The sequence below is a fragment of the Mustelus asterias genome, chromosome 1 (genome assembly GCF_964213995.1).
Source record: "Mustelus asterias chromosome 1, sMusAst1.hap1.1, whole genome shotgun sequence".
In the NCBI taxonomy this organism is placed as follows: domain Eukaryota; kingdom Metazoa; phylum Chordata; class Chondrichthyes; order Carcharhiniformes; family Triakidae; genus Mustelus; species Mustelus asterias.
In genome coordinates, this window is record NC_135801.1 from 114216903 (window position 1) to 114230042 (window position 13140).

The window sequence follows — 13140 nt, forward strand, 5'->3', positions numbered from 1 at the left end:
CTTCAAGAGCAAGTCAAAGGTTGGGAATTCTGCAGTGTGTATCTCAATTCTGACTTCCCAAACCAAAAGCCTGTCATACGAGCATACAAACAAATGAACTAGGAGCAGGAGTGGACCACTTGGCCCTTTGAGACTACTCCACCATTCAATAAGATCTTGTGATCTGATGCAACATTAAAACATTCTCTTCTCCAAAAGGTAGTGGAAGCAGTGTTCCAAAGACCTACAACCCTCAGAGAAAAAAATTCTCCTCATCTCTGTTTAAAAATAAGGGTTTGCCCATTTAAGACAGTGACCCCTAGTTCCAGATTTTCTTTTATTCATTCATGGGACATGGGCGTCGCTGGCTGGCCAGAATTTATTGCCCATCCCTAGTTGCCCTTGAGAAGGTGCTGGTGAGCTGCCTTCTTGAATCGTTGCAGTCCATTTTCTGTGGGTTGACCCACAATGCCGTTAGGGAGGGAATTCCAGAATTTTGACCGAGCGACTGCAAAGGAATGGCGATATATTTTCAAATCAGGAAGGTGAGTCTATCGCTATGAAAACATCCTCTCCACATCCACCCTGACAAGATCCCTCAGCATCTTATATATTTTAATCAGTTCACCTCTTACCCTTCTAAACTCCAGTGAGTACAAGTCTAACCTGTCCAACCTTCCCCTCATATCAAAATCTGCCCATTCCTGATATTAGTCTAGTAAACCTTCTCTGAACTGCTTCCAATACATTTACATCTTTCTTTAAATAAGGAGACCATTACAGCATACAGTACTCCACATGTGGTCTCACCAATGCCCTGAACAATATAAGTACAACCTCCTTATTTTGTAATCAATTCCTTCATGATGAATGAAAATATTCTATTAGCCTTCCTAATTGCTTGCTGTACCTGCATACTAACCTTTTGCGATTCATGCACTAGGACACCCAGACCCCTTTGAATCCCTTTACAATCTTTCACCATTTAGATAATTATTTTATTTTATTCTTCCTGCCACAATTTTCCTATTATATGCTCCATTTGACAGGTCTAGGGAACATTGGAAAATTAAAACCAATGCACCAACTATCTCGCTCGCCACTTCTTTCAAGACTTTGGCGTGAAGTCCATCTGGACCTGGGAATTTGTCAGCTCTCAGCTCCAACAATTTATTCAATACCACTTCCCTGGGGATTGTAATTTTCTAGAGTTCCTCCCTCCTTTCCATTTCCTGATTTAGAGCTATTTCTGGGATGTTACTTGTGTCCTCTATAGTTAAGACTGACGCACAATACCTGTTCAATTCATCTGCCACGCCCCTACTTTCCATTGCTAATTCCCCAGATGCATTTTCTATAGGACCAATGCTCATTTTGTTAAATCTTTTCTTATATAAAAATCTATAGGAAGTCTTACCATCCATCTTTACATTTCTAGCTAACTTTCTCTAGTACTCAAATTTTCCTCTCATTAATCTTTTTGACATTCTTTACTGTTCTTTATATTCTGTCTAATCTTCTGACCTACCACCCATCTTTGCACAATTATTTGCAATTTCTTTCAGTTTGGTAACGTCTTTAACTTTTTTTGTTAACCGTGAATGGTGGGACCTCCTCTTGGAACTTATCTTTCTCATTCTGTGCATTCTGAAAAATCCCTTCAAATGTCTGCCACTGCATCTCTATTGACCTATCCCTTAACCTCATTTGTCAGTTCACTTTAGCTTTCTTGCCTTCATAATTGCCCTTATTTAAGTTTAGAATACTAGTCTTGAACCCACTCTTCTCTCCAGCAAACAGAACGTAAAATTCAATGATATTATGATTGCTGCTACCTAGGGTTGGCCTTCACTGTGAAGCAATTAATTAATTCTATTACATTGTCTGAGCGAGACGAAGGAGCAGATATGTAGCCAAATCATAGAGAAATGTGAGGGGAATAGGGTTATAGTAGTAGGGAATTTCAACTTTGCCAATATAAACTGGAATCATCTTAGTGTGAAAGGATTAGATGGTGTGGAATTTTTAAAATGCATCCAGGAGAGCTGTTTGTGCCAGTATGTAGATAGCAATGCTAGACCCAATCCTAGGGAATGAAGCCGGAGCAAGTGGCAGAAATGTCAGTGGGTGAGCCTTTGGGGTCAATTTCAATATCATTAGACAAGATCTGGCAAACATAGACTGGCAGCAGCTACTTGAAGGTAAATCTACATTTGGAAAGTGGGAGTCTTTTAAAAATGAAATAGTGAGAGTTCAGGACTAACATGTTCCTCCAAGAGTGAAGGGCAAGGCAGCAGGTCCAGGGAAGAAGACATATGGAATGCTTGCCTGCATTAGCTGGGGCATAGAACATAGGAACAGGAAGATTTTGGTACAACTTTATAAAACATTGGCTGGGCCACAGATGAAGTATTGTGTGAGAATTGTTTTGGTCACCAAACTATCAGAAAAACGTGATTGCACTGGAGAGGGTGCAGAGGAGATTCACCGGGATGTTGCCTGGGATGGAAAGTTTCAGCTATGAGAGACTGGATAGTGTGGATTTGTTTTCCCTGGAGTAGAGGAGGTTGGGGGGGGATTTGATACAGGTATACAAAATTATGAGAGGCATTGATAGGGTAGATCATAAGAATCTTTTCCCCATGCAGAGGTGTCTAAGACCAGAGGGTGCAGGTTTAAGGTGAAGAGTAAATAGTTTGAGGGGATCTGAGGTATTATTTTTCACCCAGAGGGCGGTGGAAATATGGAATGAACTACCTGAGAGGGTGATGGAGGCAGATACTCTCACAACATTTAAGAAAGGGAAGGTGGGATCAGGCTTGGGAAGATAGGATCAGGCTATTGAGTTGGATGATCAGCCACGAACATAAAGAATGGCAGAGTAGGCTCGAAGGGCTGAATGGCCTCCTCCTGCTCCTATTTTCTATGTTGCTATGAACCATCTGGACAAGCACTTAAATCACCAAGGCACAGTAGACTATGGTCCAAATGCTGGTAAATGGGATTAGTATAGATTGACATTTGATGCTTGGCGTAGACACAGTGGGCCAAAGGGCCTGTCTCTTTGCTGTATGACTGTATGACTATTACACAATACTAGGTCTAGTAGAGCCTGCTCTCTGGTTGGCTGTTCTAAGAAACTATCTCAAAAATATTCTATGAACTTCTCATCTACGCTACCTTTGTCCATCTATTTTTTCCAAACTATATGTAGATTGAAATCCCCCATGATTATTGCTATACCTTTCTGACAAGCTCCCATTATCTCTACCTTTATACTTTGTCCTACTGTGTAGTTACAATTAGGGGGCCTGTACATCACTCCCACAAGTGACTTCCTACCTTTATTATTGCCCATCTCAGCCTAAACCGTTTCCACATTGTTTTCCTGAACTTAGGGCATCTCTCTAATGTGATAATACCATCATTAATTAACAGAGCTACCCCTTCACCTTTTGTTAACTTCCTTCCCAACCCAAATCGCATATCCTTCAATTTTCAGGTCCCAATTTCTGTCATCCTGTGGCCATGCCTCAGTAATGGCTATCAGATCATACTTATTCATTTCTATTTGCGCTATCAATTCATCTCTTCTGCTTTAAATGCTATGCGCATTTAGTTACAGAGCCTTTAGCTTTGTCCTTTATTTTGTCCATTATCCGCAAGGCACAAATCAGGAGTGTGATGGAATACTCTCCACTTGCTTGGATGAGTGTGGCCCTAACAACACTCAAGAAGCTCGAACACCACCCAGACCAAAGCAACATACTTGATTAGCATTTCATAGACAAACTCTTACGACAGCACAACCCAATATGCCCCTCGCTCTTTCACAGAAATCACAGAAACCCTACAGTGCAGAAGGAGGCCATTCGGCCCACCAAGTCTGCCCCGACCACAATCCCACCCAGGCCCTACCCCCACATATTTTTACCCACTAACCCCTCTAACCTACGCATCTCAGGACTCTAAGGGACAATTTTTAACCTGGCCAATCAACCTAACCTGCACATCTTTGGACTGTGGGAGGAAACCGGAGCACCCGGAGGAAACCCACGCAGACACGAGGAGAATGTGCAAACTCCACACAGACAGTGACCCAAGCCGGGAATCGAACCCAGGTCCCTGGAGCTGTGAAGCAGCAGTGCTAACTACTGTGCTACCGTACCTTTCATCTCCATCAAGCCAGGAAAGGAAGCTTGGGTGTGAGGGAATGTTCCTGAAGCAGAATCATGCATACCTTAGAATGAGGTATGTTTGCCAATTCTGGCTGGATGCATTCCTTGAGATTTCATCACATGACTTTCCAGCTCCTACTCTTTGCCAATGTGGAACAGGCTTGTTTTTCCCAACTCCCAATAATTTTATAATGAATAATCAAAACTGTTCGAAGAAGACACAAAAAAGACAGTTGAGCTCGCAATGTGGCTCACTTACACTTACTAGAAGCTTCACATATTCACAGGGATCTGTCCTCTGTAGGAAAAGGGGACATCTTTAGACATTGCACCTTTCCTGAATTAAGCAAAAACTTGGGAGACAATAGTTCCTAGTGCATTCTCCATGGCAACGCCTCAACTAATCAGAGTCAACTTATTAATCAATCAGTACCCTTTTCTCATGCAGTATAAATTGTTGCTCACTTTGAAATTTGGCATTCGTGTCTGTCCTGATGAGTGCAAATGAAAAGCTTCTACAGTATGTCTCTTTTTGCAGCAATTCTCAAGACATTATTTTTAAATGTGCTGATGATTTTTTTCCTGGGGTGCTCACAGCAGTATCCATGAGATTAATCTTTAATTCTTGGAGACTCCTGAAGAACTCTGGACAGTTGAAAATCCTAGGTATCAAACTAGTGAAGCCACAACTGCATGTCAAACATCAAAACCAGCAGGCTGCAAACAGGGCTAATCAATCTCTAATTAATGTATAGAACAAAGTTCTGTAGCTCTATCATATTCAGACAAAAGTGCTGGTGGATAAAAAGGCAGCTACCAGAAGGAGGAGACTCAATAAATGGCAGCGTCCTGAACCATGGTGAGGTAACAGATTGAGGTTAAGACTAGTTATTGCAAAATTGAATTCAATTAAAAAAACTGGAATGAAAAGTCTAATGATGACCACAAAATCACTGTTGATTGTTGCAAAACCCCACCTGGTTCACTAATGTCCTTATTGGGAAGGAAATCTGCCATTTTTATCTGGTCTGACCGACATGTGACTCTACATCCATGGGAATGTGGTTGAATCTTAAATGCCCTCTGAAGTGGCCTAGCAAAACCATTTAGTTTAAAGGCAATTAGCAATAGGAAATAAATGCTAACCCACATTCCATGAATGAATTTTTAAAAACTACAGGACAACAGTACTCAGGAATCCATTGCTATCATGAAGATGTGAGATTCTGATGATGAGTGAAGAAGTTATGGAGAAGCAAGAAAGACTTGCATTTATATAGCACCTTTCATGACCTCAGGATGATCCAAAGTTCTTTACAACCAACAAAGTGCTTTGCTTTGAAGTGTAGTCACTATTGAAATGTTGGAAACATCGCAGCCCAATTTGCACAGTGTAAGCTCCCACAAAACATCAATGTGATAAATACAGATAGTTTGCCTTTTTTAGTGAAGTTGATGAAGAACGAATGTTGGCCAGGGCATTGGGGAGGACTCCCATGCTTCTCTTTGACATAGTGCAATGGAATATTTTCCCTAACCACCTGAGAGAGTAAATGGGATCTCAAATTAACCTCACACCCAAAAAACAACACACTCAGCTGTGCAATACTATCAGTGCTTTACTGGAATGAGTATCAACCTGGATTATGTGCTAAAGTCTTCAAAGTTGGATTTAAACCTTCTATTGCAGAGGGAAAAGGCTACCAACTGAGTTGCTGCTGACACTAGAAAGCCAAATGGGAATCCAGGAATTGAGATAGTACTGACTGGTGTCAGAGCCTGGAGGTAAAGCAGAAAGAAAGCCATTGTATTCTTCTAATAGTAAAATACTGCAGGATGAGAACCTCAGACCTCACATAAACTGCAAAACTAAATGTTCAAATACGATGCAGTTACTTTGAACTACATACAGGGTAAACAAAAAAGAAATCAACTGGACACAGGATATCTGGTAAGTCAATTAGAAACATTCACATGGATGCATTGGGATTAATCTTTTGGCATTGGACATCAGGAGTATTATTGAGCAAAGTACCGTTGATGCAGATTACACCTGTCATATGAGGGCTGTCCTGCCTGATGTTGATACTGGTGAAAAAGGAGTTTCAGTCCCGGCATTGGATGAAAATCTGTTTTTAAAGGTATGGAAAGTTTGTGATTTTTTTTCCACTGGTCTTTAAATTAATTTAAATAAAATAAATAAATAACAAAATTAACAAAATTAACATGCAAAGAGGGATCAAAATCCCTGATAGAATTGTGCAGAATCCCTGATAGAATTGTGCAGGCAAATACATTTGCCATTTGTATTTTACTTCTTAGTTGACAATTTTAAAGTTTTTCCTGATTAAATACTATAAAGGCTGTTCTGATCAGAGCTAACATTATGTAACCGTACTAATCATTAGACTTGACCGAGCACATTCTCCTAGATTGTCTATTCGAAAATTGCATCCCATTTCCGAGGGGGCTGAGTGATTTATAAACGATAATGTTTCTATGGGACGTTTACGGTTTTTAATTACGTATAAACGGTCAAATCTAAATAGACAAATTAAATTACTGCGATATTTTTATTGTATAAGATCCCAATTTTATACCAGATACTGAGAGGGAGCTGAAATATAGAAATGTATCTACAATAGTATTGGTTATATGGTGAAAAATAGACGTTGAGTGCACCATGTACCCATTCATTCCTATGTTTAGGTTTCGTTGTCGGTGTTAAAACTTTCAATCCGACTGAACACAAGATTATAGTAAATAGTTGGTTGTATTAGAATACATGCACATAATTAAACAAGTATAGTAATAGTCGAGTGACGGTTGTTGTAAGGTCAGCTGACACTGGGTACAGATGGCTGAACACAATCCGTTCACCTGAGATTGTGTTCAGTTGCAGATTCTGCAACTCTCCAGTAGCAGATTCTTGTCTCTGTGCCGATATTGTCCACATGCAGTCAGTCTCTGGCCAGTTGCACATTTCACCCAGAGACTCAGAGTTGCTGCAAAGAATCTCAGGTAAAATGAAGTTCTTGCTCCGTATCCAATCAGCAGAGCCCACAGTGGCCAATCAGAGAGCGCGGGCAGGTTTGCTATAAAAGGGGCTGAGCGGGTACCGCGGATACAGAGAGGGTACAGTTACTGAGGCTGCAGCAAGCAGAGGGTGGGCACAGTTCCAGCTGCAGAGGGAGCTGAGTGAGAGTGGGCACAGCAGGTTAGTCAGTCCCCGCTGCAGAGGGAGCGGAGTGTGGCTGGGAGCACGGCCACTGAGTCAGTCCCGGCTGCAGAGGGAGAGTGGGCACAAGTCCCGGCTGCAGTCAGAGGGAGGGGTAGACACAGTCCCGGCTGCAGCACCTTCCAGCTCTCCTGCTTTGCTTCTCCCTGTGCTGCCTCACACTAATATCGCCGCTGTTTGACATGCGCCTGATTCAGAACATGTCGACGATCCAGGAGTATGGAGCCGCGGAATATGCCCCCAACAACCGGGTGATCAAGATCGCGGTGATCGGTGGCAGCGCCGTGGGTAAAACCGGTAAGAGAGCGGGGCTGCAGAATGAGCGGGGATTGGGAGCCTGTGACCCCAGGGATGTGCCAGACAGACTTGCTGCTCCCATTGCGTGTCTGGGCAGCCGGCTAGGAGCCCGATCTTTTGAAGTTTGTTTGGAGAGGAGTTCTCATTTTGTCAGCAGGAAAGTTTCTGTCCCCCATGCGGCCAGAAAGGTTTCTGACAAACGGGGATAAAGTCAGTCAGTTTTGTTTTGTATAGTGGTCTGTAGAAACACCTTCAGTGACAGCTGCAGCTTTGAGTTTAACCGCCTGTGAAATGTCTGGCTGGGGTCTTTGTCTGCTGACTAACAGCTTCATGTTCCCGTTTGTTTCTTTCTCTCTCTCAGCTTTGGTAGTGCGATTTCTAACCAGAAGATTCATCGGAGACTACGAAAAAAATGCAGGTAAAGTTGTTCCCCAGCCTTTCGAAATACTTAACGTGAGCCTTATTCATTGGCTTCGTTCTTTTGTCTGCATGAAAATTAAAATTGGACAGATCAATTCAATAAGGTAATTTTGGAATGTTTTTCTAACCAGCTAACCGTAATATCTTAAGGTACTTTATACTCCAGACAAGTCCAAGTAGATAGAGAACAACTTGCACTACAAGTTCAAGACACACCCGGTGTCCAGGTAAGATTTTCTGCTCGACTTTTCTTTCTCTGCATCTTCTTTTCACCATCTCAATTATACTCCAAGAAGAAACCTCATGGGGAGGACAGTCCCCACAAACAAATGTTCTCCTTGTTGGATTGTTCCATCAGTGGGAGACTTGGGACAGTTGGTCTGAATCCAAAAGCTTTGAGGGGATGATGTTGGAACAGTGAGTTGTTCAATACTCAGACTGAACATTTGTCTGGGTTGAGGGTAGATTTTTGTGATTAATTTCATAAATTTCAATTTTAAAAAAGCAAGAGCCTGCAGACATTAAAAACTTGTCGTTGGATTAGATGCCAGCTAATTCTTGTCTGCCAACTGCATTCAACAAACTTCTCTAACAGCCTATGAATTTATTTAGTTGGTGGCTGAGGCAAGATTGTTCTGAATATGATCCTCAATCTGTGCTGAGTTAGTTGATTTCAGCCAAGCCAGTTGGTATCCTAGGTTAGAGAAATAATAGTCAGGATTCCAGTGACACCATCTTTAAAATGTGGTTTGGTTTGCTAGTTGTGATCCCAGACTATACAGCATACTGACACTTGATGCTGAGGCTTACTCATGAACCAACACTTCAGGGAGGCACCAAAGGCTGTCTGTGGCACGACAGCAGATTCCAAAGACCAAAAGTGAAGATTATTAGAGGGATTGAGTAGCAGAGAACTATGTATAGCAGAGTTTGTTGTCATGCCATTCCAGCAGGTTGGCTAGACAATAACTTGATCTGAAAGGAGCCTCCAAGTACAAACCAGTCACTAAAATTGGATGCAGTATTTCACTAAAGGGAGAGTAGCCTATAGGGTTTGAGGCACTGCTTTTTTGTTATCCAGACATTAAATTTTGTTCAGAAGGTCCTTGACCTGAAATGTTGTCGCCACAGTGCTGCCAGACCTGCTGAGTAGTTCCAATATTTTGTTATTTCAGAATGCCACCATCTGCAGTATTTTGCTTTTGATTAAACTAATGGCCCTTTTTTGTTGTTGTTGCATAATATTGAGGATTGTTACATGGATCTCAAGATCTGGCCCCTAAACATTGCTCAAGATTCAATGTAAAGAACATTCATTTGAAAGGCCATCCCCATTCTAAGATTGGGGAGAGCCTAACAGCTGTTATACAGGAGCCATTCTGTACTATTCCTATTGACTTTCTTTACTTAGTAAATAGTGCTGCTTTGAACAAACATTTCAGAAGGCAGAAAATCCCTTGTTGCTGAACCAGTTGGTGTGCTTTAGCAGATGTAGCCACATTCCTGAAGCACTGTAACACTACCATTGTCCAAACTGTGAGAGGTTCTACAGTTTCACGGTCCATTAATCTGCATTCTGTGGTAAGCTGTTGGACACATGTCAAGTCAATGTGTTTCATCTTACTACAGTTAAATCCAGCACTGACATTTTGAACTTCTTGACAGTACTTCAAATAAGATGATTACTTGAGTACATGTGCTGTATGTGGAATTATATGCTGCTCAGAAAAGGCTAGAATTTCTTCGGCTAAATGCGACATATTTGTACCAATGATTTATGAACAGTGGGTGTTCCATTAAGGAATGAGGCTGCTTCCCCAGTCCTGAGTTTCAGCTTTTCTGATTAAGTATAATTAGCATTTCACAAACTGGCCCTTTGCAAACACCACCTCACCTCCCTCCTGCCACATACACCAGCCTCACTCAGAATTGAAATGTTTTTGTTAGAGCATTAAAATAATGCATTTTTTAAAATGCTAACTTCTATTTCTGTAACTATAGTTCTGGTGTGAAGGTTAAAAGTACTCAATTTGGGAACTATTCACTCAAACTGATACATTCTGTACTCAGAAGAAAGATCCAGTCACAAATGCTTCTACATGGATAGGGACAGAATTCAAACAATCTTCCTTAACTAAACACAATCTGTTCTGGAGTTCATATAAAGCCTAGTCACATTTTCATTTGGATGGGGTATGGCTACCAAATTTTATATGTTCAAATAAACAAATTAGTATTCAGCATACTTAAAACAATTTTAATATATAGATGAATGTGCATGATTCAATATTTCCATAAATCTCTAATTTGTGAATTAATCCATTTTGACATTAACCCAGTTTTTGTCATGGTAGTTCCCCCTATTTCTTTCCAAAGCTGCTCTATGACTCTATCAAAGACTGTTTATGTACTCTATGACTCTTTCCTGATGGGGATTTCTTCTCTTATTTACTTCCCCGTCAAAGGAAAAAATTGCTCCAGTCACACACACTTCTTCCAGGACCTTTGAATCTGAAGAACTGCTCCAGCTTTGCTCTTTATTATATTTCCAGTTCCTTGTGCAATCCAGGTGTTATTCCTTTATTTTCCCATCAAGACCTGTCCCAGGTTCTCCAGCCCACCCACTCCTCAAGCCGGGAGAACTCCTTTGCCTGCATGGTGATGTTGGGCTGTGGGAGGTCCTTCATATTTGGAATGCCCTTTAGATGATGTACACAGATGGAACTTTAATGTGGGAGAGCATCAATTAATCAGTGCTTTTGGCAATGTGAGGGTCTGCTGTAACATAATCGGCTTTTAGCTGTTTGCCACTCGTGTCTATCCATTTAACCTGCTTGAGACAAGAACATTATTTATATAGGCAGCCTGGACTTGAGGTTGCTCAACCAATCAAATGGAATATTGGATTTAAATTAAGTGGACTGAATTCATAACTTCCCCTACTAATCTATATTTGGATCATAAGCAGTGAAAATGACTGAAGTGCTTGATACCTGAGGTGGGAAACCGGTTGGCTCAACAATTGTTTTTCTCGGCTGAATAAACATAACCCTGCCATATTAAAACCATTATGTAGCTCAGATTAAACCAATTAATCTAGAAATATAGTACAGACTAGGACTGTTTTTTATTTGAGCTTTGTCCTCGTCTGCAATATAAACTTCTGATAATATTTAAACTAGATAGAAATCAATGGCATTTTCATTCATGTTAGATTCTGCTTGCAATATTATCAATTCTATTTTCCCACTTTACACTTGTGGATTTTAAGCAAGGTGAATGTCATTAATAATTTTTTCTCTTTCTAGATAAGTGGACCTGGTCTGAGCTGCAATGAACAATTTAACAGATCCATACAGTGGGCTGATGCAATTGTATTGGTTTATTCAATCACAGACTACAAAAGTTATGAACTCATCAGTCACCTCCACCAACATGTCTGCCGTGTGCATCCTGAGAGTAGGGTTCCTGTCATAATTGTAGGAAACAAGGCCGACCTCCTTCACGCCAAACAAGTGGAACCACACCATGGCCTCCAGTTAGCAAACATACTTGGATGCACTTTCTATGAGGTGTCTGCCAGTGAAAACTATAATGATGTGTACAATGCCTTTCATGTGCTTTGCAAAGAGATTAGTAAACAACAAATGAGCAACAATGCTGAAAAGAGGAAAACATCCATTATACCAAGACCGAAATCACCAAACATGCTAGATTTGAGGAGGCGGTTCAAGCAAGCTCTTTCTGCCAAAGTACGGACTGCAACATCTGTCTGAGGTGGCAGCTGAAGCTGTTGGTATTCTAAAGTAAAAACAATGAGACCCTTCATCATTGTTGACTTTTAAAAGACTGGGACAAGTCAAACTGAGCATGAGAAGATCTGGAAAAATCAACGCCACACTCGGAAGCTGAATGACATGTCTAGTGTAGTGAACCGATGTATTCAATCATCTAGGCATTTGATCATTGCCTAGCTAGTCATTTTAAGAATTGATGCATCATGGACCTTTGCTATTTGAGGCTATAGTGGAAACAGACATCTGAACTCCCAGAAATCTGTCTGAGCTCCCTCCCAGGGGTTCATAGGGTTTGTTACTACAGTTTTTGTACAATGATTCTGAAATAGTGCAGCAGTGATGGATGATCAATTGGGACAATGCTGAATTTGTTTTTAACAGTACCTGTTTGTTTTTTGTTTGTGGAAACTTATTTCAAACCAGAAAGATTGTATTTATCAGTCTTAGCAGTTCAATACTCACACCGATTGTTTTACATATTTTCCAGTAAAATGACATTCATCGTTTTACCTGCTGGAATGTAAGGCTCATCCCATTCTTCCAGTGGAGGGTGCATGGCAGGAAACATGGATATATATTTGATTTTGCATTTCTTGAGAGCTGCTCTACATCGAAAGCAGTGACGAGCATAGAATCAGCCTCCTGGTTGCTTCTACTGCATTACAGATTGAAATGCTGTGCAAGTATTTGAATATGCTGGATATAGCCTTGGTATTTGCAGCTTTTCAAATGAGCTAGCTTTCTGTTTAAATAAACACAACTATTACATAGGCCATACTGCTCCACTTGCATTCCATTCTAGTTAGTGGGAGTCAAACTGGACCTCCATGCCCTCCTCTAAAACTATTTAAGATCTTCTGACCTTCACATTCTCCCTTCCCACCCAGCAATCTTGATTGTGTAAAGAAAATATAGCATAATGGCCTGCAGTTGAATTCCCTCCTCACCCCCTTCACTCCATGATATAAGACCACAGGAATTCAATTGAAGCTTGTTAAATAAAACCAGGCATATACTGTCCGGGTAGCTATTCTAAACTGAACATTGACATCTGACCTCTGTGTTAAGTGGGAAAGCTTTCCTCATGTTAAGTGCAAAGAGGATGGAAACCAGCTTCTAAACGCACTTTATGAAAGCCACTTGTGCTTTAGCTTTAATCTGTTTACAGCAACGATTCCTCAAGAGGACAATGCATTTTCCAATATTTTGGCAAATAAACATTTGAACCAAG

The 13140-nt window shown here is 40.9% G+C and overlaps 1 protein-coding gene across 1 annotated transcript; it reads left to right on the top strand.

Moving 5' to 3' along the window:
• Positions 1–7291: 7291 nt before the first annotated feature.
• On the top strand, positions 7292–13140 carry rasl11b (RAS-like, family 11, member B). Its single transcript, XM_078217206.1, has 5 exons — positions 7292–7464; positions 7500–7692; positions 8054–8110; positions 8263–8339; positions 11421–13140. The coding sequence occupies exons 2-5, from the start codon at positions 7578–7580 to the stop codon at positions 11886–11888; spliced, it is 717 nt and encodes a 238-aa protein (XP_078073332.1). The 5' UTR covers positions 7292–7464; positions 7500–7577; the 3' UTR covers positions 11889–13140.

Coding starts and splice junctions, on each gene's coding strand:
- rasl11b (XM_078217206.1), top strand. CDS start 7,578: ATGCGCCTGATTCAGAACATGTCGACGATCCAGGAGTATGGAGCCGCG. Junction 7,693..8,053: donor CAGCGCCGTGGGTAAAACCG/GTAAGAGAGCGG, acceptor TCTCTCTCTCAG/CTTTGGTAGTGCGATTTCTA. Junction 8,111..8,262: donor AGACTACGAAAAAAATGCAG/GTAAAGTTGTTC, acceptor TAATATCTTAAG/GTACTTTATACTCCAGACAA.